The sequence below is a fragment of the Suricata suricatta genome, chromosome 4 (assembly GCF_006229205.1).
Source record: "Suricata suricatta isolate VVHF042 chromosome 4, meerkat_22Aug2017_6uvM2_HiC, whole genome shotgun sequence".
Classification (NCBI taxonomy): Eukaryota; Metazoa; Chordata; class Mammalia; order Carnivora; family Herpestidae; genus Suricata; species Suricata suricatta.
The window spans coordinates 145,209,364-145,235,797 of NC_043703.1; the positions used below are offsets into that span (position 1 = coordinate 145,209,364).

The 26,434-nt window shown below is 42.5% G+C and overlaps 1 protein-coding gene and 1 pseudogene across 2 annotated transcripts in view; one reads left to right on the top strand and one right to left on the bottom strand.

Moving 5' to 3' along the window:
* The first annotated feature begins 3,496 nt into the window (after window positions 1-3,496).
* LOC115290741 lies at window positions 3,497-7,157 on the top strand (annotated as a pseudogene).
* A 2,301-nt stretch (window positions 7,158-9,458) lies between these two features.
* HADHB (hydroxyacyl-CoA dehydrogenase trifunctional multienzyme complex subunit beta) overlaps window positions 9,459-26,434 on the bottom strand; it is a 34,251-nt gene continuing 17,275 nt past the window's right edge. For both annotated transcript variants that reach the window (XM_029938150.1, XM_029938151.1), the window contains exons 6-16: window positions 22,919-23,018; window positions 19,455-19,542; window positions 17,978-18,165; window positions 17,489-17,669; window positions 16,456-16,577; window positions 14,118-14,197; window positions 13,989-14,036; window positions 13,276-13,363; window positions 12,879-12,953; window positions 12,320-12,484; window positions 9,459-9,995 (exon numbers count right to left, since the gene is read on the bottom strand). In XM_029938150.1, coding sequence (XP_029794010.1) covers window positions 9,960-9,995; window positions 12,320-12,484; window positions 12,879-12,953; window positions 13,276-13,363; window positions 13,989-14,036; window positions 14,118-14,197; window positions 16,456-16,577; window positions 17,489-17,669; window positions 17,978-18,165; window positions 19,455-19,542; window positions 22,919-23,018 — 1,171 coding nt within the window. In that variant the 3' untranslated portion in view covers window positions 9,459-9,959. The remainder of the gene's footprint in view (window positions 9,996-12,319; window positions 12,485-12,878; window positions 12,954-13,275; window positions 13,364-13,988; window positions 14,037-14,117; window positions 14,198-16,455; window positions 16,578-17,488; window positions 17,670-17,977; window positions 18,166-19,454; window positions 19,543-22,918; window positions 23,019-26,434) is intronic.

Below are 26,434 nucleotides of genomic sequence, written 5' to 3' on the forward strand. Positions count from 1 at the left end.
GCTCACATTACAGACAGATCTGATAAAAATTGTTTTAACTACTCAGTGATTTCTTTTCTGATTATTTCTCCTCCATAGCTATAATGAAAGGATGGCAATGACAGGAGCTCTGCTCTTCCCAACATTAAAGGTCAAGGACAGCTTTTGGTTCATTTCTTTTCAAAGTTTAGGAAAAGGTGACATGAATAGGTCCCTCTTTCTTTAACTTTTCCAACAGTATCAGCATAAATGTAAGTTTCATAGATGTATGAACGTATATAATCACCGATCTGAGCACCTTTGTAAAAGTGTGTTAACGATTTTAAAGTAGAGAGGAAGCTGCCACAGACCACTAAGAATTAAGGCAACAAGATGACAAAAATGGACATTTAAAAGTGACAGGCTCAGGGCGCCTGGGGGGCTCAGTCGGTTAGGCATCTGACTCTTGATTTTGGCTCAGGTCATGATCTCATGGTTCGTGAGTTCAAGCCCCACATCAGACTCGCTGACAGTGTGAAACCTGCTTGGGATTCTCTCTCTCCCTCTCTTTCTGCTCCTCCCTTGCTCTCTCTGTCTCTCAAAAAGTAAATAAACTAAACTAAAATAAATAAATAAACAAAAGTGACAGGCTCAAGCTAAGACCAGATATGGAGAAGACATGTTTTTTAAAAGGCTTGAGAGGACACCAAGACATCTTAGCTGCATTACCTCATGGAATCCACAAGATGATGGGAGGGTTCTGAAAACGTTTTCAACTAGAGAAATGGAAAAAAATTCTCATGAATGAGTCTTTGTTAATGACAAAAGTCATGGCTATTTTTATAAGATGGGAATGCTTTCTGTTGAAATGGATATGCTCTTGAAAACATTTTTCTTATAAACATAGATCTCTGTGAGTACTTTCATTGTACAGAAATCAGCCCAAATAGTTCTCTAAATGGATTCAGTTGTTTGGTTCAACTAGAAGATACCAACTCAGCAGGGCAATTGCCACAGTTCTATGCCCTGGACCTGCTCCAGCGGCCGTAGGAGGTGGGCAGCCACTGGGACAGCGAGGGCTTTGCCTGCTGGTTTCCCTGGCAACAGAGTCCTGTCTCAATCGCCCTTGTGCATCATAATATTTAGTCTTAATTTTTTCTTTTTAAAAACAATTTTTATATGGAAACCAATTTGATAATAAACTATTTTAAAAAGTTATAAATTAAAAAACAATTTTTTAATGTTTATTTATTTTTGAGAGTGAGAGAGACAGAGTGCGAGTGGGGGAGGAGCAGAGAGAGGGAGACACAGAATCAAAGCAGGCTCCAGGCTCCGGGCTGTCAGCCCAGAGCCCGACACAGGGCTCAAACTCATGAACCTCGAGGTCATGACCTGAGCCGAAGCAACCAACTGAGCCACCCAGGCACCCAACAGTCTGAATTTTTTAATTATAAAAATTATTTTTTAAATTTTTTAATGTCTATTTACTTTTGAGAAAGAGAGAGAAAGAGACAAAGTACAAGTGAGGGAGGGCAGAGACAGGGAGATACAGAATCTGAAGCAGGCCCCAGGCTCTGAGCTGTCAGCACAGAGCCTGATGTGAGGCTCGAACTCATGAACCATGTGATAATGACCTGAGCTGAAGTAAGATGCTTAACTGACTGAGCCACCCAGGTTCCCCGATTATAAAATTATTTTTGAATGGTTCAAATATATTTTCACCTTAAAAACAACAGAGACCCCTGAATGTGCTTCTGTAGAAATATGTGTTCTCATATTTCCTTCTCAAATGATGACGTGTATTCAATATATGCTTTGCTGCTAAAAATGCACAGAAGAATTGACAAATGAAATGACATTATGCCTTTGTTCCCTTGGTTGTCACATAAAAAAGGACTGAAAAGAAGGTTCTGGGGGTAAATATAAGAAAGTGAGGATTTCATTTCTAAATTCCATTTTTATTCCATTTCTAAAAAGATGACTTGGGGCGCCTGGGTGGCTCAGTCGGTTGAGCATCTGACTTTGGCTCAGGTCATGATCTCATGGTTCGTGAGTTTGAGCCCCGCGTCGGGCTCTGTGCTGACAGCTCAGAGTCTGGAGCTTGTCTTCAGATTCTGTGTCTCCCTCTCTCCTGACCCTCCCCTGATCACTCTGTCTCTCTTTCTCTCTCTCAAAAATAAATAAAACATTTAAAAAAAGATGGCTTAAAGAAATTAGCAGACAGGTGAGCAGAGGAATGTGCAAATGAGGTGTGTTCTAGTGTGTTTATATCCTCAACAAAGAGCACTTGGTAAAATAAATGAGGATATATCTACCAAAGGAGTGTGGTCATTAAACACGATGATGTATAGTTATACCCACTGATATAGAAAAATGTTTAGGCTCTACAACTAAGTAAGACAAAGGGGTTCCGATCAGCATTAGAGTAGCCAATTTTGGTCTCTACCAAAACTGGGTCCCTTTGTGTCCAAATATGTGTGCACTAAAAAGGAGAGACATCAAAATATTAACAGTATCTCTACTTGATTTCTCTATTTTTTCTTACTCTATAAATATTTAAATTAATTTTTACAATGAGAATGTATTTCTATGGTAGAAAAAAGTGGTTTTGAAAAAGTTCTTCTGAACATTTTGCATATTTAAAAATAGGGACTCAGGGTGCCTTGGGGGCCTCAGTCAGTTAAGGATCCAACTTCATCTCAGGTCATGATCTCACAACTTGTGGGTTTGAGCCCCAAGTCGGGCTCTGTGCTGACAGCTCAGAGCCTGGAACCTGCTTCAGATTCTTCCCTTCTCTCTGCCCCTCCCTTGCTCACACTCTATCTCTCTGTCTCTCAAAAATAAACATTAAAAAATTAAAAAATTAAGAAAATAAAAATAGAGACTTGTACAGAAGGGTGGACTACGTTAGAGGTTCTTGAGGAAGCTCTGAACCACCTTTTTGGACTTCTGTTCTGGGAATCAGTTCTGTCTGATCGCTGATGGCTCCCTAAGTATGGAGGGGGAAAGGGGCTCCTGGCTGTTCCTGCAGCCACAAATATTGCCAACATGTCTAGATGCTTTGTCTCTTTCACAGTAATGCATTTCTTTTCAGAATAGTATTTTTCCTCAGTATCTTTGTCCTTTAGCCCCACATTTTCCCATTTCCTCTCAAACAGTGATCCCTGTTCACTGAAGGAGCACAATATACCAGTTTAGAGGCCCAAATAGACCACAGCGGACACAGACAGACAGAGGACCTCCGAGTCATCCATTAAATCCCAGAAGACTGGGAGACTCTGCTCCTGCTTTTCACTCCTTGAGAGAGGCTGGAATTTGAGAGGCCTGTATAAAAAATAAAGCTAAATAAGCAAGAACAGAGGGAGAAGATAGGCTGAGGATTAGGATTCCTCTCTCTGGAAAGATGGAAGCAAAGGTGGCAAGAATTTATCGGTTTTGGGGGTTGCTGCAGCTTCGGTGTCTAAAATATGCTTGACATGTAACAGGCACTCAGTAAGTATTTACTGAATGAATGGACTGTACAGACCACAGGAAGAACATGGACTTTTACTTGGAATCAGAGACGAGGAGAAGCAAACAGCGGGAGGAGGGGGGTAGGGAGCATAGTGGGGAAGCGCCATTATGAAGTCTGAATGCAAGACGAGGGCAAATAAAGGCTCTATTCCCAAACGGTTATTTGGTGGAACCGAGGGTCTAATTAAAGTTTTATATGAAAAGAGAGACACTGAAGTTGGGATCTTTAAGAACAGCATAATGCGGGCGGGGGCACCTGGGCGGTTTAGTGGGCTGAGCCTCTGACTTTGGCTCAGGTCCTGATCTAACCGCTTGTGAGTTCCAGCCCCGCCCGCCTCGGACTGTCAGCTGTCACAGCAGAGTCCAATTTGGATCCTTTGACCCCTCTCTTTGCCTGTTCCCCACTTGTACTCTGTCTCTCTCTCTCTCTCTCTCAAAAATGAATAAACATTTAAAAAACAGCATAACCAGTTTGAAATACTGGAGAACAAACACCAATGGATATTTTAGATGGAGGCATCTATAACCATGACAGCCAAGATTCATCTTTTATCGCGGCCATACTACTGAAAGTAGCTCAGCTTTCTCTCACACGTATAGAATGTTTAGAAATAGCATATAACTTATGTAAAGCTGGGTGAACCTGACCTAATCACAGACCCTAGAACTTTAGAAATGCCACGAAAGCCCTCTTCAGTCCAATCCCACCGTTTCCTGCCCAGAGGTAGCTTCTGCTCTGAATGTTGTTTTCTTTAAATGTTTTATTTATTTTTGAGAGAGAGAGAGAAACAGCATGAGCAGGGGAGGGTCAGAGAGAGGGAGACACACAATCTGAAGCAGGCTCCAGGTTCTGAGCTAGCTGTCAGCACAGAGCCCGACACGGGCTCCTATCTATGAACTGTGAGATCATGGCCTGAGCTGCAGTTGGACGCTTAACCGACTGAGCCACCCAGGCGCCCCTGCTCTGAATGTTTTCGACTTGACACTAAAAAAAACTTGCTCGTGGTGAAACAGAAAATCTACCATTTTAAACATTTTTAAGTGTACAGTTCCATAGTGGTAGGTACATTCACATTGCTGTGTGACCAATCTCCAGAATTCATCATTCAAAACTGAAACTCTATACCTACTGAACAACTCCCCATACCCCCGACTCCAGTCCTGGTGGTAACCATGATTCTACTTCCTATCTGTAGGAAGGTGACTATTTTGTATACCTTATGTAAGTAGAACCATATGGTATTCATCCTTTTGCGACTGGTTTATTTCACTTAAGATTCATCCATGTTGTAGCATGTGACAGGATCACTTCCTTTTTAAGGCTGTATAGTAGTACTCTACTGCGTGTTTACACACGTTTGGCTGTCACTGCATATTGCTTTCCTCTATTGGCTATTGTGAGTAATGCTGCTAGGAAAGTGGGTGCACAAATCCCGGCTTTCAATGATTTTGGGTATATACCTAGGCATGGAGTTGCTAAATCATATATTAATTCCATTTTTAATCTTTTGAGAAATGATCATGCTGTTTTCCATTGCAGCTGGACCATTTTATATTCCCACCAACAGTGTACAAGGGCTCCAGTTTCTCTACATTCTCACCACCACGTGCTATTTTCTCGTTTTTTTTTTTTTTTTTGAGAGGGGGTTTCTTCTAATGTTTTTATTTTTGAGAGCGGGGAGGGGCAGAGAGAGAGGGAGACACAGAATCAGAAGCAGGCTCTAGGCTGAGCTGAGCGTGAACCGACAAACTACAAGATCATAACCTGAGCCCAAGCCGAATGCTCAACCGACTAAACCACCCAAGTGTCCCTCTTTTCTGGTTTTTTGATAACAGATACCCCAATGGGTGTGAGGTGGTATCTCAATGTCGTTTTGATTCATGATGTTGAACTAGTTGACTAGTGATGTTGAAAATCTTTTCATGTGCTTATTGGTCATCTGTGTATCTTTTTTAGAGAAACATCTATTTAAATCCTTTGCCCATTTTTAAACTGGGTTGTTTCTTGGTTGTTGAGTTGTAAGAGCTCTTTATATGTTCTGGATATTGTCAGATGTATGACATGCAAATATTTTCTCCCATAGGTTGCCCTTTGACTCTGTCCTCTGATGCACAAAAATTTTTAATTTTGTGAAGTCCAACCTATTTTGTTGTTGTTGTCAGTGCTTTCGGTGTCTTAGCCAAGAAAGCTTTGCCAAATCCAATGTCCTGTAGCTTTTCCTGTTTTCTTCTAAGAAGTTTATCAATTTACGTCTTATGTTTAGGTCTTTGACCCACTTTGAGTTAATTTTGTACATGGTTTAAGGGTCCAACTTCATTCTTTTGCATGTGGTCCATTTTCCCAACACCATTTGTGGACAAGACTGCCCTTTCTCCATTAAATGGTCTGAGCTCTCTTGCCAAAAATCATTGGACCACATCAGATTTATTTCTGGGCTTAAAAACAAAACAAAACAAAACAAAACACCTGTTACCTCCAGAAGGTTTTCCTTGGGCCAACGATGGGGCTGAGCCCTTGCTGACCCCTCCAGCCGCTCCTCCACTGACTGCCTCTGCTGGGCTCTGCGTCTGCTCACTGAAGAAGCTGAGCAGGCGAGAGGATCTCTTCCCTTGGGGGTGTAGGTCCCTGTTAGCAGAGGCTGTGAATCCTAACACCATAGCTGATGGCTGCAAGGGATTGAGACCAGAATATTCCTTTAGAAAGGAGTTGCACAATTGAGAAGGCACCTCCTGATATTGATGCTCTTATTGAAAGACCGAGAGATCATGATGACACAGCAGAATCTCCGACCGAACAAACCGCCACACTCAAGAGCAGAAGCACTGAGCGGTATCAGGCAGAAATCCAAGAACTTCATGAAGTTGCAAAACATCGGCCACAGTCCACGTCAATTACGGCAATCCAGCAAGAAAACAGACAAATCAGAGAAGTACAAGAGAATAAAGAACTGCCTACATCCCTGGAAGAACACCAGTCTATCTTGGAACTTATAATGAGCAAGTATCAACAGCGAATGTTTAGACTGATAACGGCTAGCAAAAAGGATGATCCAGATATAAAAAAGTGAAGTTAAAGGAGCAGCACTCCAAGACCAACATGGATTGTCCTAACAACTCTGAAGGATTCTTCCTTAATGCATCTCGACACATCTTGGAAACATCTCAACATGGACCAGAAAGGAGACACTTGGAAGCAAGTCAGAAATTACAATCACACGTTGATCAGATAATGGACATGGCAGCAGTAATGAGGAAAGCCACTGAAATTGTTGAGCGACAGGCCTGCAAGGTACCGGAGCAAATATTTCAACTTCAACAAGAAAACAAAGGCTTGAGAAAGACCCTTCACTTAAGAACCAGTTGTTTAAAGTTTAGTTTGAGAGAGAGCAAGCACATGTGCACGTGTGCATGAGTGGGGGAGGGGCAGAGAGAAAGGGAGAGAAAATCCCAACTCAAGGCTTGAACGAACGAACCATGAGATCATGACCTGAGCCTAAATCAAGAGTCAGATGCTTAACTGACTGAGCCACCCAGGCGCCCCAGTTTTGAACGTTAGTAAAGTTGTGTCTGAAAGTTTATCTTTGACAGTATTAGTGACCAATAGTGACCAGAGTCTGAGGAAGAGCTGAAGAGCCTATGTCTGTGAGCTTCATACAAGGCTCCAGAAGGTCACTGGGACTGGCCTACTAAAGTGAATGAGGTAACAGAAAAATCAATCTCAAGCTATGCACTTTTTTTCCCTATAGTATGTGCAGGACATTGGCAGTGACATTTTCTTTTTTTACTATTTTATTTAAAAAAATTTTTTTAATTTTTTTTATTTTTGAGAGACAGAGACAGTGCGAGCAGGGGAGGGTCAGAGAGCGAGGGAGACACAGAATCCGAAGCGGTCTCCAGGCTCTGAGCTAGTTGTCAGCACAGAGCATGTCATAGGGCTCGAACTCACAAACCATGAAATCATGCTCTGAGCCGAAGCCAGACACTTAACCGACTGAGCCACCCAGGTGCCCCTCTTTTTTACTATTTTATAGCAAGAAAATACAAGCCAGGGGAGAAGAGTGACAGAGGGATGGAGGGGGAGAGAGAGAGAGTAGGAGAGAGAGAAAGGGAGGGAATCTTAAGTAGGCTCCACACTGAGCCAGGACCTGAGCCAAAATCAAGAGTTGATGTTCAACCAACTAAGCCACCCAGGCGCCCCTATAAATATTCATTTTACTTTTTACAAAATATGTACCTAGTGTATAAATTTTTAAAAGCCACTAGAAATAGAAATGGACTTTAACATCAAATGAAATCTAAATGTTTTATTTTGTGATTTAAAAAAAAACCCACCCATTTCCAGATCTTACCAACTTTCCATTAATGTCTTTTTTAGGTCTCAAATCCAATCCACAATCCCGTATTACGTTTAGTTGTCTTGTCTCCTTAGCTTCCTCTGGTCTGGGTTTCTCCATATTCTCTTTTCATGACCGGGATAGTTTTGAACACATTCTATCTAAATGTCCCTCAGTTTGTGTTTGTCTTTTTTCATGATCCAACTGGGTTAATGGGTATTTGGAAAGAACCCCTGAAGGGAAGCGCCCCTTTGATTACATCACACCGGGAGGTATGTGGGACCTACATGCCAGCACTGATGACGCCCCTGGTCACTTGGTGAAATTAGTGTTTGCCACGTTTCTCCACTGTAAGGTTGCTTGTTTTCCCTCTTCACACTCTGTTTGCTAGAGCGGAGACATGAAGTCCAGCCCACGCTCAACCAAGGACAGGCACGTTCCATTTCTTGGAGCAGAGTCTACATATATTATTTGCAATTCTTCTGTGTGAAAGATTTCTCTGTTCTCTTCCCTTAACTATTTTAGAAATTATTTTTATCTCCTATGTAGGCAACCTAGAAATGGACTTCGTTGTGCCTGTTTTTGAACCTGTCCTGTCAATGACTATTTGGTACTTACAACACTTTGCTACGAAAGAGCAATGGTGCTATGTAGTCTTGTGGGTGCCTGCCGGCACTCATGTGCTGGGTCAGACCGCATCACCTACTCAAGTGTGCAAGGTGATGCCACGCTGTTTCCCGCAGTGGTTCATATCAATGCGTATTCTCACCAGCAGTGTGTAAGAGTTCCTACTGTGCCGCAGCCTCATCAACACCTGCTATGGCGTCTTCATCATGTTTCCTGATGGGTATAAAAGAGTATCTCTTTATGATCCTAATCTGACTTTTTGTTACTGATGAGCATCTTCTCATGTTTAGTCTCCATTTCTACATTATTTTCTAAAAAATGTCTGTTGATATCTTTTGCCCATTATTTTGTAAGCTATCTTTCTTCTTTCTGATGTACGGGACTATGGGACTTCCTTATAGAACCTGGATCCTTTGAAAGATTATATCAGAGTGACACAGATTGTGAGAAAGATGTATCTCCTTTGTAGGATGTTATCAGAATCTTTGTCCCTTTTGCGGGCTTGTCTTTCCATTCTGTCACATAAGAACAAAAGCTCTTACTTGAACATAGGCAATATTTTTTTAAGTTTATTTATTTTTGAGAGAGACAGATCACGAGTGGGGGAGAGGGGGCCGAGAGAGAGGGAGACACAGAATCCGACACAGGCTCCAGGTCCACACTGTCAACAGAGCCCAACGTGGGCTCGAACCCATGAATTGTGAGACAATGACCTGAGCCAAGCTGGACACTTAACCGACGGAGCCCCCCAGGCACCCCTCTTTAAAAAGTTTTCTAATATTTTTGTGCATAAAATTTCTTTACACTTGATTTAAATCCTGGCAAACAGAAACATCTCCAAACAGCAAAATAAATTTGCCCCCATGGAGAAATGGGGAAAAAGGTGTTATTCTAAAGCAGGACCCTCTTTATACTCCTAGCAGCCACACGGTGGACGAAAACGGCGAAAAGTTACAAATGAATAAAGGCAAAATCTGCCCCCAAGCCAGGGAACCACTCTACCTCTAGTAAAAAACCAGGCAAAAGTTCTTTAATACTTCCTCGCTTTATTAACTGGGCACTTATATAGCTAAACACTTACTATAAGTCTTCCGTGATACTTAAACTCTGAATTACCTTTCCATAATTACGTTTCCTTAGGCACATTGGTTTGTATCTTATAGAAAACATGTTATCTTTAGGTCACGAATAGGAAGGATGTTACAAAGATGATTCCAAATCTCAGCGAACCTCTCTCCAAACCGCAACCACTCATTGAAGCATTTAATGAAAACAGAGACACAAAACGATTACTTAAACATAACACTGAGAGACTCTGGTGATTGAGAAATCCCTGAAGGAGTAGTAAGCCATGATTACTGGAAAGCTCAGAACGCTAGCAAGGCTTAACTGTAAAGTATTTGAGAGAAGGCCACAAACGTCTTTTCCGAAGAGGAGCCAGGGACTCAGGACGTCAGTAAGAAATGCATTGGAATGGCATTGCCGAGCGCGAGTGTTGCGCGGAAACTCCAGGTCACCTCTTCTTCATTATTTTGGATAAACTTCCACGATCATAGCATGGCCCTGTAGAGGAGGGAGGCAAAAAAAAAAGTTCCATTAGAGCAATGGAGGCGAGGACTCCGGCCAGTCCTGAGGCAAAAGGGAACAATGGGAAAAGTACCGGCTTTGATCCTGGCCCTGCCTTTCAAACACTGTGTGGTCTTGGGAGTGTATGGGCAAGGGGAGTGTTGCCGCTGGCATCTAGGGGGCAGAGATCCGGCTAAACCTCCTACAACACAGAACACAATCCCCCAGAACAAACAATCACCTGGTCCCAGGTGTCCACAGAGACAACACGGAGACAGGCTACTCTAAACCCAGAATGTCAGATTCCTCCTCTAATCGCCCAGTCACATTTGTTCCACTTATTTGGCTCTTGACGTAACAATGCCAACTGTAATCTATTTTCTAAGTCCATCATCTCCTCTCTCCTTCACCATACTGTAAACTTCTAGAAGAAAGGTACTGGGTGGATGCTGGGAGCCATTTCTGAAGTAAGGCAGGTTTGCAAGGCCTCCCACCGACAGATGGCGACCGGCGTCTACACCACTCAGCCCCCACTCAATTTTTGCTTGAGCAGCGAACCCCAAGGTGCCTGGCTGACTGGTATCAGACCTTGTGAAGGAACTTATAGAAGTTTCTTCTTTTGTGATTATAGGAGCAAATATTACATTTCTCAAGAAACTGGTTTTTCTTCCCCTGGAGAAAACAGGCTATTGACCCCTGCTCACAAAAGAACTCTTGCCTATACTATGCTATGCTAAAAACATGGTCTTGAATTTGAAAGATACCTTCCTTCCCCATGTGATAAGGATCTAGTCACCTACATCAATCACTATCGATAAAGATTATGCATGAGTCTTCTTCCAATCTATGTTCTGGGAAATGTTTACATATCAAAGAATTTGTCATCAGAAATCACTGTCTAAGGCAACTGCCACTTCTGTTTTGTACTCCAAACATTTTTTCAATAAACAAAGCTGACTCTCCAGTCAGTGCAGAGCCGCCTGCCTGGTGAGCAGAAAGAAGCCGAGGCTCTCTCGCTCCCTTTCACCAACACCGTCCGTCCTTCAGGGAGCCCTGAACCTGCTGGAGCTGGAGCAGAAGCATCCAGTACTGGGTTTTACTCCGTGTGCTGGTGAACGGTCAGGGAGCACACGCCAGAAGCCACAAGACACTAACCGTGCGCACCGCCTGCTCCCTCGGGTAAGCCCGGCCGGGAAAGACACAAGGGCAGGCTCCAGTCCTGCCCATGGTTTTCCCTGGACAAAATAACACAGACTGAAAACCGCTTTTCATCATCAAGTCTGAAATCCTCCAACCTACAAATAACGGACCCCTTGTTTCTTCAAAGTTTCTAGGACAAGCCATAAATAAAGGCTTTTAAATGCAAGATGTTTATACTTTTATATCGCTTCTTATTTATCGGGACCAACAACAGAAAGTTTCTGTAATCTGGAAGAAAACCAGATCTATTTCCATGAAGACTGGGGAAAAAAGATGATAATCAGCCCTCCTTTTAGATTTTATTCCCAGAGTGCAATGCTGTGGCAGGCAGGAAGTTGTGTCTGTAATTCAAGTAAGGACAATAAAAGAAATCTTTGAATAACAAATTCACCCCAAATAAGCAGCTGTAAGTTATCCAGTGGTAAATTAATTCTCCAAATAAGAGATAATTCAGTCTTCAAGAAAGAGAATTTACTTCTTGGAGAGACTGTGTAGATATGGCCTCAGGGTGACTAGATAAATGAGTAAAATTTTATTATTAAAGAAGGAAATATTTCAAAATGTTAATAATGAGAGTGTCTTCTGAGGGGAATATAGGTGACTAATTTTATTTATTTGTTTTGAGACAGAGACAAGCGAGGAAGGCGCAGAGAGACAGGGAGAGAGAGAGAATCCCAAGTAGGTTCTGCACCATCAGCACAGAGCCTGCTGTGGGGCTCGAACCCTTAAAACCACAAGATCATGACCTGAGCTGAAACCAAGAGTCGGATGCTTGACTGACTGAGCCACCCAGGGGCCCCGACTCTAGTTTTTTTCTATACACTTTCAGTATATAGAAACATAATGAGCCTATATTTCTTTCACAATTAAATAAATATATAAACAGTATTTCAGGAGTAGAAACAGCTCTAGTTGAAAAACCATCTTCCTTCCAAAGTACTATCAAGAATCAAAGTTGCCCCCTCTCCCCTCCAATGAGGCTGCTTTTTTCCTAGCTGTCTGTCATCAGAAACACTGCTCTGAGGATGTTGCAAAGGTAACTAAAGGAACCGTGCTTGGAAGGAGCTGGTTAGAAGGTTAGGAAGGTTTCCAGAAGCGCCGCTGCAGCTGCTGTGACATACCTGTCCTCCGGCGGCACAGGCAGCCACCAAGCCGTACTGGCCTCCCTCCTTCCGTAACCTGTTGGCAGCTGCCATGACCAGCCGGCAGCCCGTCGCTCCGAACGGGTGTCCCAGGGACAGCGATCCACCCCAGTTGTTAAACTTCTCCAGAGGAGGTGCCCCAACCTGGCTCCCACAAAACAGACACAAACATAATGATGAATTTACTTAAGCATCGGGCTGGCCTCCTAGCAAAAGGAAGGGAACAGAGAGGGAGGAAATGACTAACTTGAGACACATCACATTTTATTTTACTGTAAAAACAAAATTCTAGGTCAACTCTGAAAGCCACGTCTATTTATTTTCATCTACCACCGGAAATGGAAGAATAAAAGACAACATAGAGTTTTACTTTCATTTTTTCTAAAGATTTCCAGGAACTATTTTCCAACTAAGACATAAATACATTTAATAAATTAGAAATTCTTCATTAAAAGGAACAGCTTTCCCCTTCATGTTTTTATTAACAGCCCATATATCACCGTGCTTTGGAAATTCAAGCATACTTTTAATCACTTACCTTAGTTTTTCTACCCATGTAGTTTTGTGCAAACCAATCAGAATCCATGGCCTTAAAATTAGCCAAGATCTGACCCTACAAGGGAAAGGACCTTGTTATTAATGTCCCTTGACATTAAAGTTGAGCAAATCTTTAAATCAGTTTTCAGTGAAATTTTCCTAAGGAAACATTTGCTTCTTTTGAAGAGCCTCTAAGAGATCACCGCAAAAGGTGGGTCTTCACAACTGCGCCACTGGACTCCCCCACTTACGCCCCTTCCAACAGTGCAGGTCAGCACTTCAAGTATAAAGCTCTACTCGTGTCCTACTACTATCCTAAAACACACGCGGATCTCCCAAACACAGACCACAATTTTTATGATTACAGTCCTTTGATATGGATCCTGTAAGTGACTTACTGAGAATGCCTCATGAAACTCAAAAGCATCAATATCAGTCATTGTTAATCCTGCCTTTTCCAGAACTTTTGGAGTAGCGTATGTCGGTCTAAGAAAAAAAAAAAAGTAATGTGTTAAAACTTTGATTTTTAAACCTAAGAATTCCTTATTCTCCAGGGTGAGTTTTACATAAGGTGTTGTAATGCCCTCCACTCATTCACTGGCTCTTCTGCACAAATATTAAGTGTTGGGGGCACAACAGTGAACGGACCAGACAGAGCCTCCTCCATCCTTACGAAGTTTATATTCTAGAGTCCGGGATAAACCTAATGCAAAAACTATGGAAGAGAAGGACAACAGATACTGTGAAGAACTAGAAAAACACAGAGCACACAAGGGCAGAACACACAGCAGAGCGTGGCTAGTCTGAAGGACATGCCGGAGGCCCGTGAGGACACAGCTGTGAGGGACGGAAGACAATCTAAACACCAAGCGGCTTATATTCATAAAAGTATTACAAAGACTGTGGAGCAATATGTATGAGAAAAAAGGAGAAAAAAATCCAATACTATAAAATGATACCCCAACAGAAAGGATTATTTTTAAGAATCCGAATCCAGTACACAAAACAAGTATGAACGCAGAACTTAATGTACTTTAAAATCTTTATAATAAACGTGGGTAATCAAACACTTCTAATGATAGTCCAAGGATATTTCTACACTGCTACCTACCCAAGTAAAAGTTGATCCTTTGGATCCTGAGACACATACACAAAATCCCTAGGTAAAAAACAGATGGGTTAGTTCCAGTAAAAAAAATAAAGAAACCGAGGGGGCAATTTATTTGAACATTTACTTTACCTCAAATAGGCCTTCGGCTTATAGCCCATGGCCAGAGCTTTCTCCTCTGCCATTATCAGCATCGCAGACGCACCGTCGGTCTGAAACGTTAAGCAGAGTAATAATGTTAAATTCTTCAGCCTTTCTGGAAGTCTCTGTACAACCATTTTCTATGTAGTGTTCCCGAATCTATCAACTAATTATACTGTACACAGAGATTTTATAGAACAAAACTACTTTCATTTTATCCGCAACTAATAGGCGATTCAAATACACACACTAACCCATTTTTTTAAGGAAGAGGATAGAAGAAACTGTTTAAAAGAACCAGTTATCAAAATGGACAAAGAGAACAGGTAACTTTAGAAGGACGTATTCATAATAAACTTAAGCCAAAAGACTTTTGCTTTTGGCACAGAAGATGAGAAATCTTATGAATTAAAGCAATCTCTCCTTTCCTTACTTATTTTTACATTTTATGGACGGCTTCTGAGCTGCTTCCTGCCTGCGGAAGGAAACAGGCTTCGGGGGGATATGGAAGAAACAGGAAGGCAGCTGAGCGCGTCAGACCCATGGCCGTCCCTCCCCGGGCACACCCCATATAGTTTCTCCCAACTGACAAAGCGAGAAGTTGAAGAGCTACCACTGAAAAAAAATCCTATACCATGACTTTAAAAGAAAGCTCCCCCCACCAAAAAAAAAGAAAAAGAAAAAGAAACCAAAATCCACTACTTTACAGTTTGCAACATGAGAACAATTTTTACCACATTCTATGATTTTTAACTCAGTAACCCTGAAGGCACTACGGAGGCACCATATCACCAAGAGAGGGGCCATCAGGTCTGGAAAGAGAGGTGAGACTACACATGATACACGGTTTACAGACATTACATTAACAGGTTCAAGGGGCCACCGTGCAAAAGTGCAATGAATGTGGTGCGTCTACATGTTTCCCCAAACCCACGTTTCTGTGAGGCGCTGCCTCTGATGATCTGCGCATCTGACTCTCAGTGACGGCACCGCCCCCGAAGCACACCCCAGGGGTAATCAAGGGCGCTCCGCTCCGGCAAGCGTGCCGCCGGGCCCATGGGGCCTACCCTTCAGTCTGGTTGTTGAAATGATCATGTAACCAGGCCTTCACCACTCACACCGTACGTCCTGCTGGGACCACTCCAGGCACCCCTCCCCGAGCCCAAGGTAGTCACTTACCAAGGTCAAACACAACAACAGGTACCCTGTTTCCAGACATTATGTGCAAGTAAGAAGATACATTATAAAGGAAATGCTGACCAGCTAGGCTCTACCTATAAGACTGTATCTCAAGGTGGCAGGAGAAAAGAAACCACATCTTATGAGCAGAAACAGAATCAAAAGGGATATTTATGAAGGAGCTAAAAAACAAGGGAGGAGGAAGCTATATGCTGATAAATAAAACCGCCACCTCAAAAAATGAGTATATTTATTCTATATGTTTATATAAAATACTTATAATAACATAGCGTGGGGGCCAGTATAGAGCATCATTTTCTTTCTTTCTTTTTTTAATGTTTTATTTATTTTTGAGAGAGAGAGAGAGAGACAGACAGACAGACAGCATGAGCAGGTGAGGGTCAGAGAGAGAGGGAGACACAGAATCCAAAGACAGGCTCCAGGCTCCGAGCTGTCAGCACAGAGCCTGACTTGGGGCTTGAACCCATGAACTACAAGATCATGACGTGAGCTGAGGCCAGATGCTCAACTGACTGAGCTACCCAGGCGCCCCTAGAGCATCACTTTCTAACAAGCTGCGCTATAAGGTATCCTGTCACACTCTCTGCCTACTTGGCATGTTTCATACAACTCCTCAAATTCACATCCTATGCTCCAACGAAGCTTTCCCCCAAAGAAACCCTTGTTCATACCCGTTTGCCGTTCCACTTGCTTAGAATGCATTTATTACACTTCTTGAACTGGCCTGTACCCTTCCTTCGAGATCTGCTGCTCAAACGTTACCTCCTCCTCGGAGCCTCTCTGCCTCCTCCCCTCTGTGTGGCTTCTGTTAGCCTGTGCTTACAACCACCATGGCACCTTCTCCTGGCATGACAGTCACTGGCCTTTCCACCCCCGGGGGCCTCGCAGAGCGAATCAGAGTTTCCTGACTGGTTAAATGCCTGAAGAGAACAGCTTCTTGTAGCAGAATGGTGGCTAGATTAGGTGACTCTGAAGGCCTTAAAACCAGGATTCAATTTTTTAAAATAATTCCATCTGAGTATTATTTTTATGAGGAATAACCAAATGTTTACATCTCTATTCATAATACAAACAGATGTTTTGAGAGGCCACAAGACAAGTCACTCATAAACCCAGAGCACACAGTTACCAGGAAAGAAGAATTTGCAGCCGTCACTGTCCCATAGGGCTTGATGAACGCAGGTTTTAGCTTGGCCATCTGCTCCAGAGATGAAGGCCGAATGCCATTATCTTTGGTAACCGTATCCTTCCCTAAAAAAACATGAACTTTTTAACTCTAAGGAAGTACAAGCTTTATAGATCTTCTCTAGAGAAATATGTTTTAAAAAGTGTAAGAACAAATGAAATGTAAACCAGAGCTATTTACTAAAAAAGAAAGTCTTTTACAGTTACCAGGATGCCATTGAATTTTAAACTATGGGGTTTTTTTTTTTAGTTTTTTTTTAGGTACTCTCTATACCCAATATCCGTCTTGAACCTACAACCCTGAGGATCAAGAGTCACATGCTCTGCCAACTGAGACACTCAGACACCCCTGAACTATCTGAACTATACTTTTAAGACATCTGGGAAATAATCTAAAGGATCTAACAAGAGGACATCCTACTTTCTTAAGATATTTATTTACATTTGGGTATTCTATTCAGAAATCATATGAAGAATTTTTTTAAATGGCATCTACATAAAAACTAAGATATAGCAGGAAGACCTGAAAGCAGACTTTTATAAAAACTTCTCTTTTGAAAATGTTGTGGGGCACCTGGGTGGCTCAGTTGGTTAAGTGTCTGACTCCCGGTTCCGGTTCAGGTCATGCGCACGGGTGTGAGATCAAGCCTCACCCCTTGGGCTCTTCTGCGCAGGTGGTCCAGAGCCTGCTTGGGATTTCTCTCTCTCTCTCCCCCTCCCTCCATCTCTCTGCCCCTCCCCCACTCGTGCACACACACCCTCTCTCAATATAAATAAACCTTGAAAAAAATAAATGTTGACCTGTTACAACATAAATTAAACCTTGAGTCCATGTTTAAAAGTGAGTATTGTAGAAACAGAACCAACATACTTATTGAAAAGTCCTTAGGGGCTTCTGGAGTTTCAGAAGCAATTCCGAACTCCCTAACAAGTGGCACGAAGCATATTCCTTTACAAAGCCGAGGAAACCGCTCTACCTGGTACTTTGAAGGGCACCACATCAGATAGGAGCCCTTCATCCTGCGCCTTCTTGGCCAGGCTGTGAGAGCGCAGTGCATACTCATCCTGGTCCAGCCGAGAAACAGCAAAGGCAGCGGCCAGTCGGTCTGCAGAGTGGCCCATGGTCTCACTGGTGGAGAACTCGGCCACTGCAGGGAGCTGGGGAAGGGGACATATAGGATCATACGCTGTCGACAGGCGTGCCCAGGGTTATCTGGGAAAGCCAAGACCAAGACAGAAGCTTTCTGTGAGTGGAGCATCTCTAAGGTGCGGCTTACAAATTCTAGTTTTCTAAGCACAATTCCCCCCGCCCCCCGCCACCTTTAACAAATAATTAACCTTTCCCTGTAATTAACAAAACCTATAAATGAGCCTAAGTGACCCCATGCTATTTTACCTACTTCGGTGTCACTGCAGGGGGATGCTTTGGAAACACAGGTCTTTATGTCACAGTTCATAAGTCTTACCTCAGGTGATAGGAAATTCAATCTGAATTTGGAGAGTAAAGACAGTCGCTGACCCAGAGTCTTGGCCTTATTGAGATCAAGCATCATCTTCCTCATTTTCCTTGAATGACGAATAGGGACATCAGACATTAACTCGACGCCACCTGCCACGACCACATCACACTGCCCAGAAGCGATCAAGCCAACACCTACGGGGCACAGGTTGCGGGTACATGAACACCTTTTGCAGAAATTAACAGACCACTGATAACTTAAGCTTCTAAATTCTTGTCATATAACCGTTATCAGCATTATATAACATGCGTGATTAAGCTTTTCATTTTTTCAGAGGGATGAATCTAATTGTCTTGAAGGACTAAAACTATATTCAGTGCACCAGAGAAAAACAAGTTTCATTCAGTCCATATGGACAACAGCTTCTGGAAATATCCACTGAACCAACTCTCAAACAAATGATACTCTAAACCAGAACACATTGCATATTTTATAAACTCCCAGCTTTAGTTTTCAGAAAGATTTTTTTTCCCTACTACGGGAATTTCTCCCACAAGCTATAGGACGTCTAGCTCTTGAAGATGGAAGGCAGTCCCCGCTCCCCTTTATGGCCACTGGCAAGTGTTTCGTTGCTCTGTCTGGAAGTTGCCACATGCTTCGTAGAGTGGGGAATGTCCCCCAATCACGGCCTCTGGCACCGTTCTCTGCCACTCGTGAGGTGGGCTGCCACCTGGCCTCGATGTTACTAAGAGTACAGAACGACGTCATCCTTCAGGCTTCCAGTCTTGTCACAACAAGGACTAATACTGAAAAATGCCCCACGATTTTGCTAGAGTTTGTTAGGAGAACTTGTTACTAATCATAAAAATGTCACAGGCATGAGGGGAGAGCGGTCCAAAGAGCCTGTACCTCTACACGGTGATTTCTCCCTTGGGCCACAATCTTCATGGGGGTATTTATTTTTGAAGCGGGGGTGGGGGGCAGGCAGAGAGAGGGAGACACAGAATCCGAAGCAGGCTCCAGGTTCTGAGATGTCAGCACAGAGTCCAATGCGGGGCCTGAACCCATGGACCACGAGATGATAATCTGAGCCAAAGTTGGATGTTTAACTCTCTGAATCACCCAAGTGCCCTGGGACTCATCTAACTTAAAAACCTAGCGGGTTATAAATTATTCATGCCTCAAATTCCGAAGCACCCTCCTAGAGACGGGCTTCTCCAGCGGATGATCCCTGCTGTGGCCAGCCCCATCACTGACAGAGAAACTACACGAATGGCTGTGTCCCTCAGGTATAGACAGCAAGGAAAAAGTTGAGAACTACTGTCAAAAATAAAAAATGTTACATATGACCTTATTGTTTTTTAAAAAGACACAAATTCAGAGATCTGTGCTAATCATAGGGTTCCGTTAAGAGTACTTTTTGACAATCATATAAAGGACCAGAGAGAATTTGCACGTGCCCTCTGCTTTCACGGAGGCATACCTGTGGTCATGGCCTGGTTGGCAGAGATGCAAGCCATGGTGACCGTGTGAGCAGGGGTCTTGTCCGAGAAGCCAGCTCCCAGGGCAGCCTTCAGGAAACACACGAATGAAACGGTCACCTTCCAGAGGAAGCGTTACGTGCAAATGATGCTTTGAGCACCACTTCTCCATGTGGTGAATCAGGAAAGGGTTTGAAGTTAATATTCTCCTGAGTAATATTTAGAATGAAACGAAGCCCATTACAGAAATGGCTCCCGCATTTTTCATCCAGCCATTAACTGACAAGCACTCCGCAAAATTCCCGGTAGCCGGTTTCTAATGTGGGAGACAGGCTACAACGCTCGTCTGTGTCCCCTAACGTCCCGGCAGTGCTTTGCTCCGAGCTTCGGGAATATCGATATATAATTTGATTTTAATTTAAATTTCCAAATAAACTTAAAGTAAACCTTTTAAATACACCTGACGGAACGATGAAATCGATCACGGAGTAGGAGCCTCATGATCTGTGTTCCTGCAGCTGAAAGGCTTAGTGGCCACGCAAAAGTCGTCCATCACAAAGTGACTTCTAAAGAACAGACCACTCACATAACAGCCTTCCCACGCAGGTCCCCGCCTGCTCTCCACTCATCCCCCCCACTGCTAGTTGGTCTCTCTTCGTGCCGGCCCCACACTCCTGATGGCACGCTGTGGATCCAATGCAAAGTCACCCTGGAAAACGCGCCAATTAGAAGGACTTCGAGTAGTTGAAAGAAACTTTGCAAAACTGCCTAAGCCCCAAGTAAGCGTCTTACAAATAAGGGCCAGACCAGCTAACCAACTGGAGAAGGAAAAAACTGTCCAGGATGATGATATAATAGATGCTTCAAAAGAGAGCAGTTTGAGGGGTCGGCAAGAACTGAAGCCCTCCATTAATCTTGCAAAACAGCCTCTATCTCTATCGCAATGGCAAAGTAAAAGTTAAATATAACATGAAGATACCTATTATTTTATTATAATACTTACTGGGCAATTCAACATCAAGGCCTGATTACAATTTTGCTTAAGAATGCATAGATACAATAAAATATTTCAAAATATTGAAGTTACAGTTTAAAAATACTGTTCTCACTGTCCCCCCACCAACCACCACCACCGCTATTTGTGAGATTCTAGTTTCCATTAGGGGAATTCTTTTTTAGTGGCCCTTTTTTGAAACTATTTAACTATGCTCAGAATAAAGATCTCCTGTAATTTGGTAAAAATAAACATGTTTCCAAAGCCTAGATTGAGGAGGCTCAATGTTTCTTAAATAATTTTTCCTTTTTTTAAGCTTATGTATTGATATTTAGAGAGCGAGCGAGCGAGCCGTGAGCACCTGAGCACACATGAGACGGGGGCAGGGGCAGAGAAAGACTCTCAAGCAGGCTCCATGCCGTCAGTGCGGAGCCCCACACGGGGCTCAAGCTCACAAACCATGAGATTATGACCTGAGCTGAAACCAAGAGCTGGCCGCTTAACCGAACTGAGCCACCCAGGCACCCCACTGTTATATTTCCACCACCTATGTATCATCATCTATAGAGATAGAAGTACGTCATAGGGGTGTACACGCAGTATAACCTTATTCTGGTCTTTCCAGGCAGGCTTGTTACTAAGTGCCCAACCTACTTTGCCGAAAACTACACCCTGGCAACGGCACGTCAGGCCTTCAATGCAGACCAATTCAAAAGGAAGAAAAGGAGCAAATGTCCAGGGGCCAGGGGAGGAGGGCACGCCAGTGGGGCAAGGGTAAAGGACACTCAGGTCGTAAGGCCCAATCCTCACAAGGTCCTTTCCAGCACGTATTACACTGGTGGCCCCGGCTGACTCTTAGCACTGAAAGAGCTTTAAATAGAAATGGTTTCTGGTGAACCGTGTCCAGATGCTTCTATTTAAAGGTTGAACAGCTCTCAAGGCAAGCTTAGGCTCTAGACAGCACACTAAAGAAAAAGGAGGAAGGTTCCTCTTAGTTAAGCAGAAAACCAAGGAAATAGACAGAGGCCCGTCAGTAAAGTCAGGTTCATGGGAACTCGGCTCCAGAAGCCTTTAGGATTTCCTATAAACATAATTAATACAGACAGCAGGTCCTTACAAAGTTCCCCAGCTGGAAATTACACTGCCTTTTAGGTTACAACTACAGACAGACATCCTCATGACATACTCCCTCCGTGCAGCCTTTCCTTGGAGTGGAATGCAAGCGGCATTAGCACAGGGGAGGGAGAGGACGCCCCACATGTCAGTCCGGAGCTGAGGTTTGCATACGAATGTAAAATTTTCAGATAAAATTTAGGGAAAAACATTATGGCTTTAAGTATTACAATACAAATATTAAGAAAGTTGAAACACTTGGTATTTAGTTAAAGCACTTAATAAAAGCACTTTATTAGAGCCACTTTGTTTTTTTCAGAATTCAAAAGTTGAAAATTATAACTTGTTTGATGCAGTCATAACATTGTCATATTCAACACAGGCAGAAATGTGAAAGCCTGGGAAAACCCCAAAAAATCAGGATGGGAGAAAAAAACATTTTCTGTTCATAATTTTGTCCTGCCCACCCCCCCGCCCCCCAACATGCTACAGTCGATTCTGTGGGCTTAAGTAACACCAGACCTTCAGCAATGTTAGCAGTTACTGGCAGGTAAAAATGTGGGGCGGAATCAATACTTCTGGTCCTGTTCATTTTCCCTCCAGGCCAACACTGATGGAAATTATTGTCCCCACAGCCGTAATGAACACAGAGATAGGCCAGGCACAAAACTAGAAATAAAGAAAATGCTTAACACACTGAAATGCGCTTTGCAGCCAACTTTATCCAAATAATCACTTTCAAATTGAAACAAAGCCCAGAAGATGTGCTCGGACTATTCATGTCTGTGTGACGTGTCACAGAAGTGCCAAGGCCTGCTGTTATCTGGGTGGCCACCAGTGAACACTGCCTGGAGCTATGCCAACTAGGGTAAAAGTAAACTCCTGTGAAGTAGTTTTAAAAAAGCCACACACCCTAGGTGTCACCCAGTTAACGGGAATAAGTGAATCAGCAAGGCTGCCTCGACAAGCACCATGTTACGAAATAAGCTCTTTGCACAGTGCTGAAATGTTTAGGTAATTAGTAGCTAGGGTAGCATTATAAAAGCCACATTAGGCATACTTTCCCACAACCTATATTACCCTAAGAGATAGAAAAATGACCATATTCCAAAGCAGCTCAAATAATTGATTTGACTTATAGTATAGAATATAGACTAGTCCAGTGCAAGTCATTTAATTTATACCAAAATTCTCTTAAATATTAAATAACATTCATTATTCAAATTGTAAAATCACATTTTAGGCCAAATATAACCTTGGTTAATAAACTTTAATAACTTTTGAATAATTCTGTTCACTGAAATTCAAATGGATTCTCCTATCAATCTCTTTGAACAATATGAAGTTTGTTTCACTTACCTCTCGAGCCACATTGCTAGTCTTCACTTCCTGTATAACTGTGCCAAAGATGATATAGTCAACAACATCCTTTGGGACACTGGTCCGATGCAGCAAACCCCTGAGAGCAGAAGTCCAAAGCAAACAAAAAAAAGACAGTGCCAAAGGTCATCACATAAAATACCGTAATTCCTTTAAAATGACAAGTTAAATAGGAAGAATCAAAAATAATTTTGAGGGGTGCCTGAGTGGCTTATTTGTTTGAGTGTCTGACGTTGGCTCGGGTCATGATCTCGTGGTTCATTGGGTTCGAGTCCCTCATCAGGCTCCCTGCTGTCAGTGTGGAGCCCATTCGGATCCTCTGTCCCCCTCTCTCTCTGTCCCTACCCCTTCGTGCGCTTTCTCTCAAAAATAAAACATTAAAAAAATAATTTAGGAAAAGATAAAACAGATACATAAATATAGTAATGCTAGTAGGAACCAAAGTTTCAGTCAAAGGAGAAAAGAGAGACAAATATAAAATCAAAGAGATGGGGCGCCTGGGTGGCTCAGTTGGTTAAGTGTCCCACTTCAGCTCAGGTCATGATCTCACAGTCTGTGGGTTCAAGCCCCACATCAGGCTCTGTGCTGACAGCTCAGAGCACAGAGCCTTCCTCAGATTCTGCGTCTCTCTCTCTCTCTCTGCCCCTCCTCCACTCACCCTGTCTCTCTCTCTCTCTCTCTCTCAAAGGTAAATAAACATTAAAAAAAAAAGAAAAAAAGAATAAAATCAGAGATGAAGTAAAATCCCGGTATATTAACTTTAAATTTGGAGTATCAATATAAACACATGAGTTAAGCTGTACATTTGTCTAGCTTTGCCCACTGACAGAGACTAGAAGCAGTAACACTCCAGTAGGACAGGAATGAGCCAATCTTGAACTCAGACTTGGTTTCTAAATGCCATTACCCATTAAAGGAAACAGCTTTTTATTTACTTTTTTTTTTTAAGATGTTATTTTCTTTTTTAAGTTTACTTATTTGAGAGAGTGGGGGAGGAGCACAAAGAGGCGGGGGAGAGAGGATCCCAAGGAGTTTCCCGGCAGTCACTGTGGAGCCTGACACAGGGCTTGATCTCCTGAACTGTGAGATCATGACCTGAGCTGAAATCAAGAGTCAGACACTTAACTGAGCCACCCAGGTGCCCCTAAAGATTTTTTTTTTATTTCTATTTAATTTATTTTTTTTAATTTACATCTAAGTTAGTTAGCATATAGTGCAACAATGATTTCAGGAGTAAAGACTTTACTTTTAATTAACCTCTCTACCCAACACTGGTCTTGAACTTACAACCCTGAGATCAAGCATCACATGCTCTACCAAATGAGCCAGCCAGGTGCTCCAGGAATAATAAGCTTCTTAAAAAAATGACTGAGGCCAGGTCTAAGGCAAAACAAGTACAAAGTGAACCTCACTGATCTATTGTGTGCCAAAAATAAGTACTTAAAGACTAATGGGATATCAAAAATATGCGTATACACATTGGTCAAAATTCATCAAACTATACACTTAAATGTGTGCATCTTATTATATTCAAATTATACCTCAGAAAACAATAGTACACTAAAAACCAAAGGGACATAAGAACTTGGGGGGGCCTGCTTGGCTCAATTAGTAGAGCATGTGACTCTTGATCTCAGAGTCGTGAGTTTAAGCCCCACTTGGGCATAAAGCTTACTGAAAGAAATAAAGAAAGAAACAAACAAACAAAACAACTTGAAGGAGCTCTCACAAATAAAATGTGTGAACTTCAAAAAGAGTATTGACTAAACTTAGCTAGAACACAATAAATAAAATGGGGCACCTAGCTGGCTCAGTCAGTGGACCATGCGACTCTTGATTTGGGGTTGTAAGTCAAGCCCCACATTGGGTATAGAGCTTATTTAAAAATAAAAAAAAAAATCTTTCAAGTGCCTCCTGACATGCCAGAATACCATATAAACCCATAGAGCATTCTTCCCAAATATTGTTTAACCTGAAACGAATCTAGCCTCTAGGACTAATTTCCAGTTTATAGGAAATTCATAAGGGAAGTTAAAGTATCTAGTATCACTATGAAGAAATCCAGAATACGGGACATTCTATCAAACAGGAGGCCTAGAGTTTTCAAAAGTCACTGTCATGGGTGGGGGGAGAGGGCGTGGGAGGAAAAAGAAAATGTTCTTAGTTGAAGAGACTAAAGAGACCTATCCATTTGTAATATGGAGTCCTGGTTAGGGGGGCGGAAAACTAATAAAGACATTCTTGGAACAATTACAGGGGAACGGACTATGAACCGAACACTGGAAGTTACAGAATCACTGTTACGGTTTCAGCTCCCATAACAACATCCTGGGCAGCAGAGGAGGTCCTCCTACTCAGGAGATAATCCCTTGAAGTATTTAGGGCTAAAGTTTCAAGATGTCTGCAACTTACTGTCAAATGCTTTATTAAACAATATAGATATGGCAAAATGGTTAACAATGATTAAATCTAGTATTTAGGAGGTATTTAGGGGTTCACTATATTATTCTTTCAATCTTACTGTACAGTTGACAGTTTTTAAAACAAGAAGTTGCGGAAAAACTTGAAAAGCACCAGTCTGGAATCATAATGAGAAATGGCACCATCCTCAGAAATAGGACAACAAGGGGCGCCCAGGTGGCTCAGTTGGTTAGCCATCCATTCAGCTCAGGTCATGATCTCACAGTTCATGAGCTTAAGCCCGCATCGGACTCTGTGCTGACAGCTGGGAGCCTGGAGCCTGCTTCAGGTTCTGTGTCTCCCTCTCTCTCTCTGCCTGCCCCCACCCCCACCCCCATACCACTCACACTCTGTCTCTCTCAAAAATAAAATAAACATTAAAAAAAAAAGAAATGGGAAAACAAGCTAGTTTTAGGGAAAAGATAATTTTTATTCTTTAGTTTTAATTTACTTTTTTGAGTGGGCTCCATACGTAACACGGGGCTCAAACTCAAAACCCTGAGATTAAGTCACATTATCTACCAGCTGAGCCCAGGCATCCCAGTTAAGTTTTATTTTTGATATGCTGCACTTGGAAGGGTCTAAGAGGTCCAATTTAGAGATCTGGGAGCCTTCCACATAAAACAATAAAGATTAAGTAGATGAGATTTTTTTTTAAGGAAAAGTAGGCATACATCGAAATGCAATGCTATAAGATCTAAGCGTTGCCAAATACTTGATGCTAGAGAACACAGAGAGACCAAGGCCTGGGGAAAGGTGTGGGGAAAGGCTTATGCATTTAGTGACCACAAAGCCATTACAGAGAGAAGCTTCCAAAAGTAGCATTACTGAAGAACAGTAGGAATGGAAATCATTCTTATGAGATTAAGGGAAATGGATGGTTAAGAAAAGAGAAGTAATTGCTGCTTTCATTCATTTTTCACGTCTGGCAGGAAGAGAAGAAAAAGCACCAGAAATGTCAACTGAAGGGCAGAGAGAGAGAGAGAGACACAGAATCCAAAGCAGGCTCCAGGTTCTGAGCTAGCTGTCAGCACA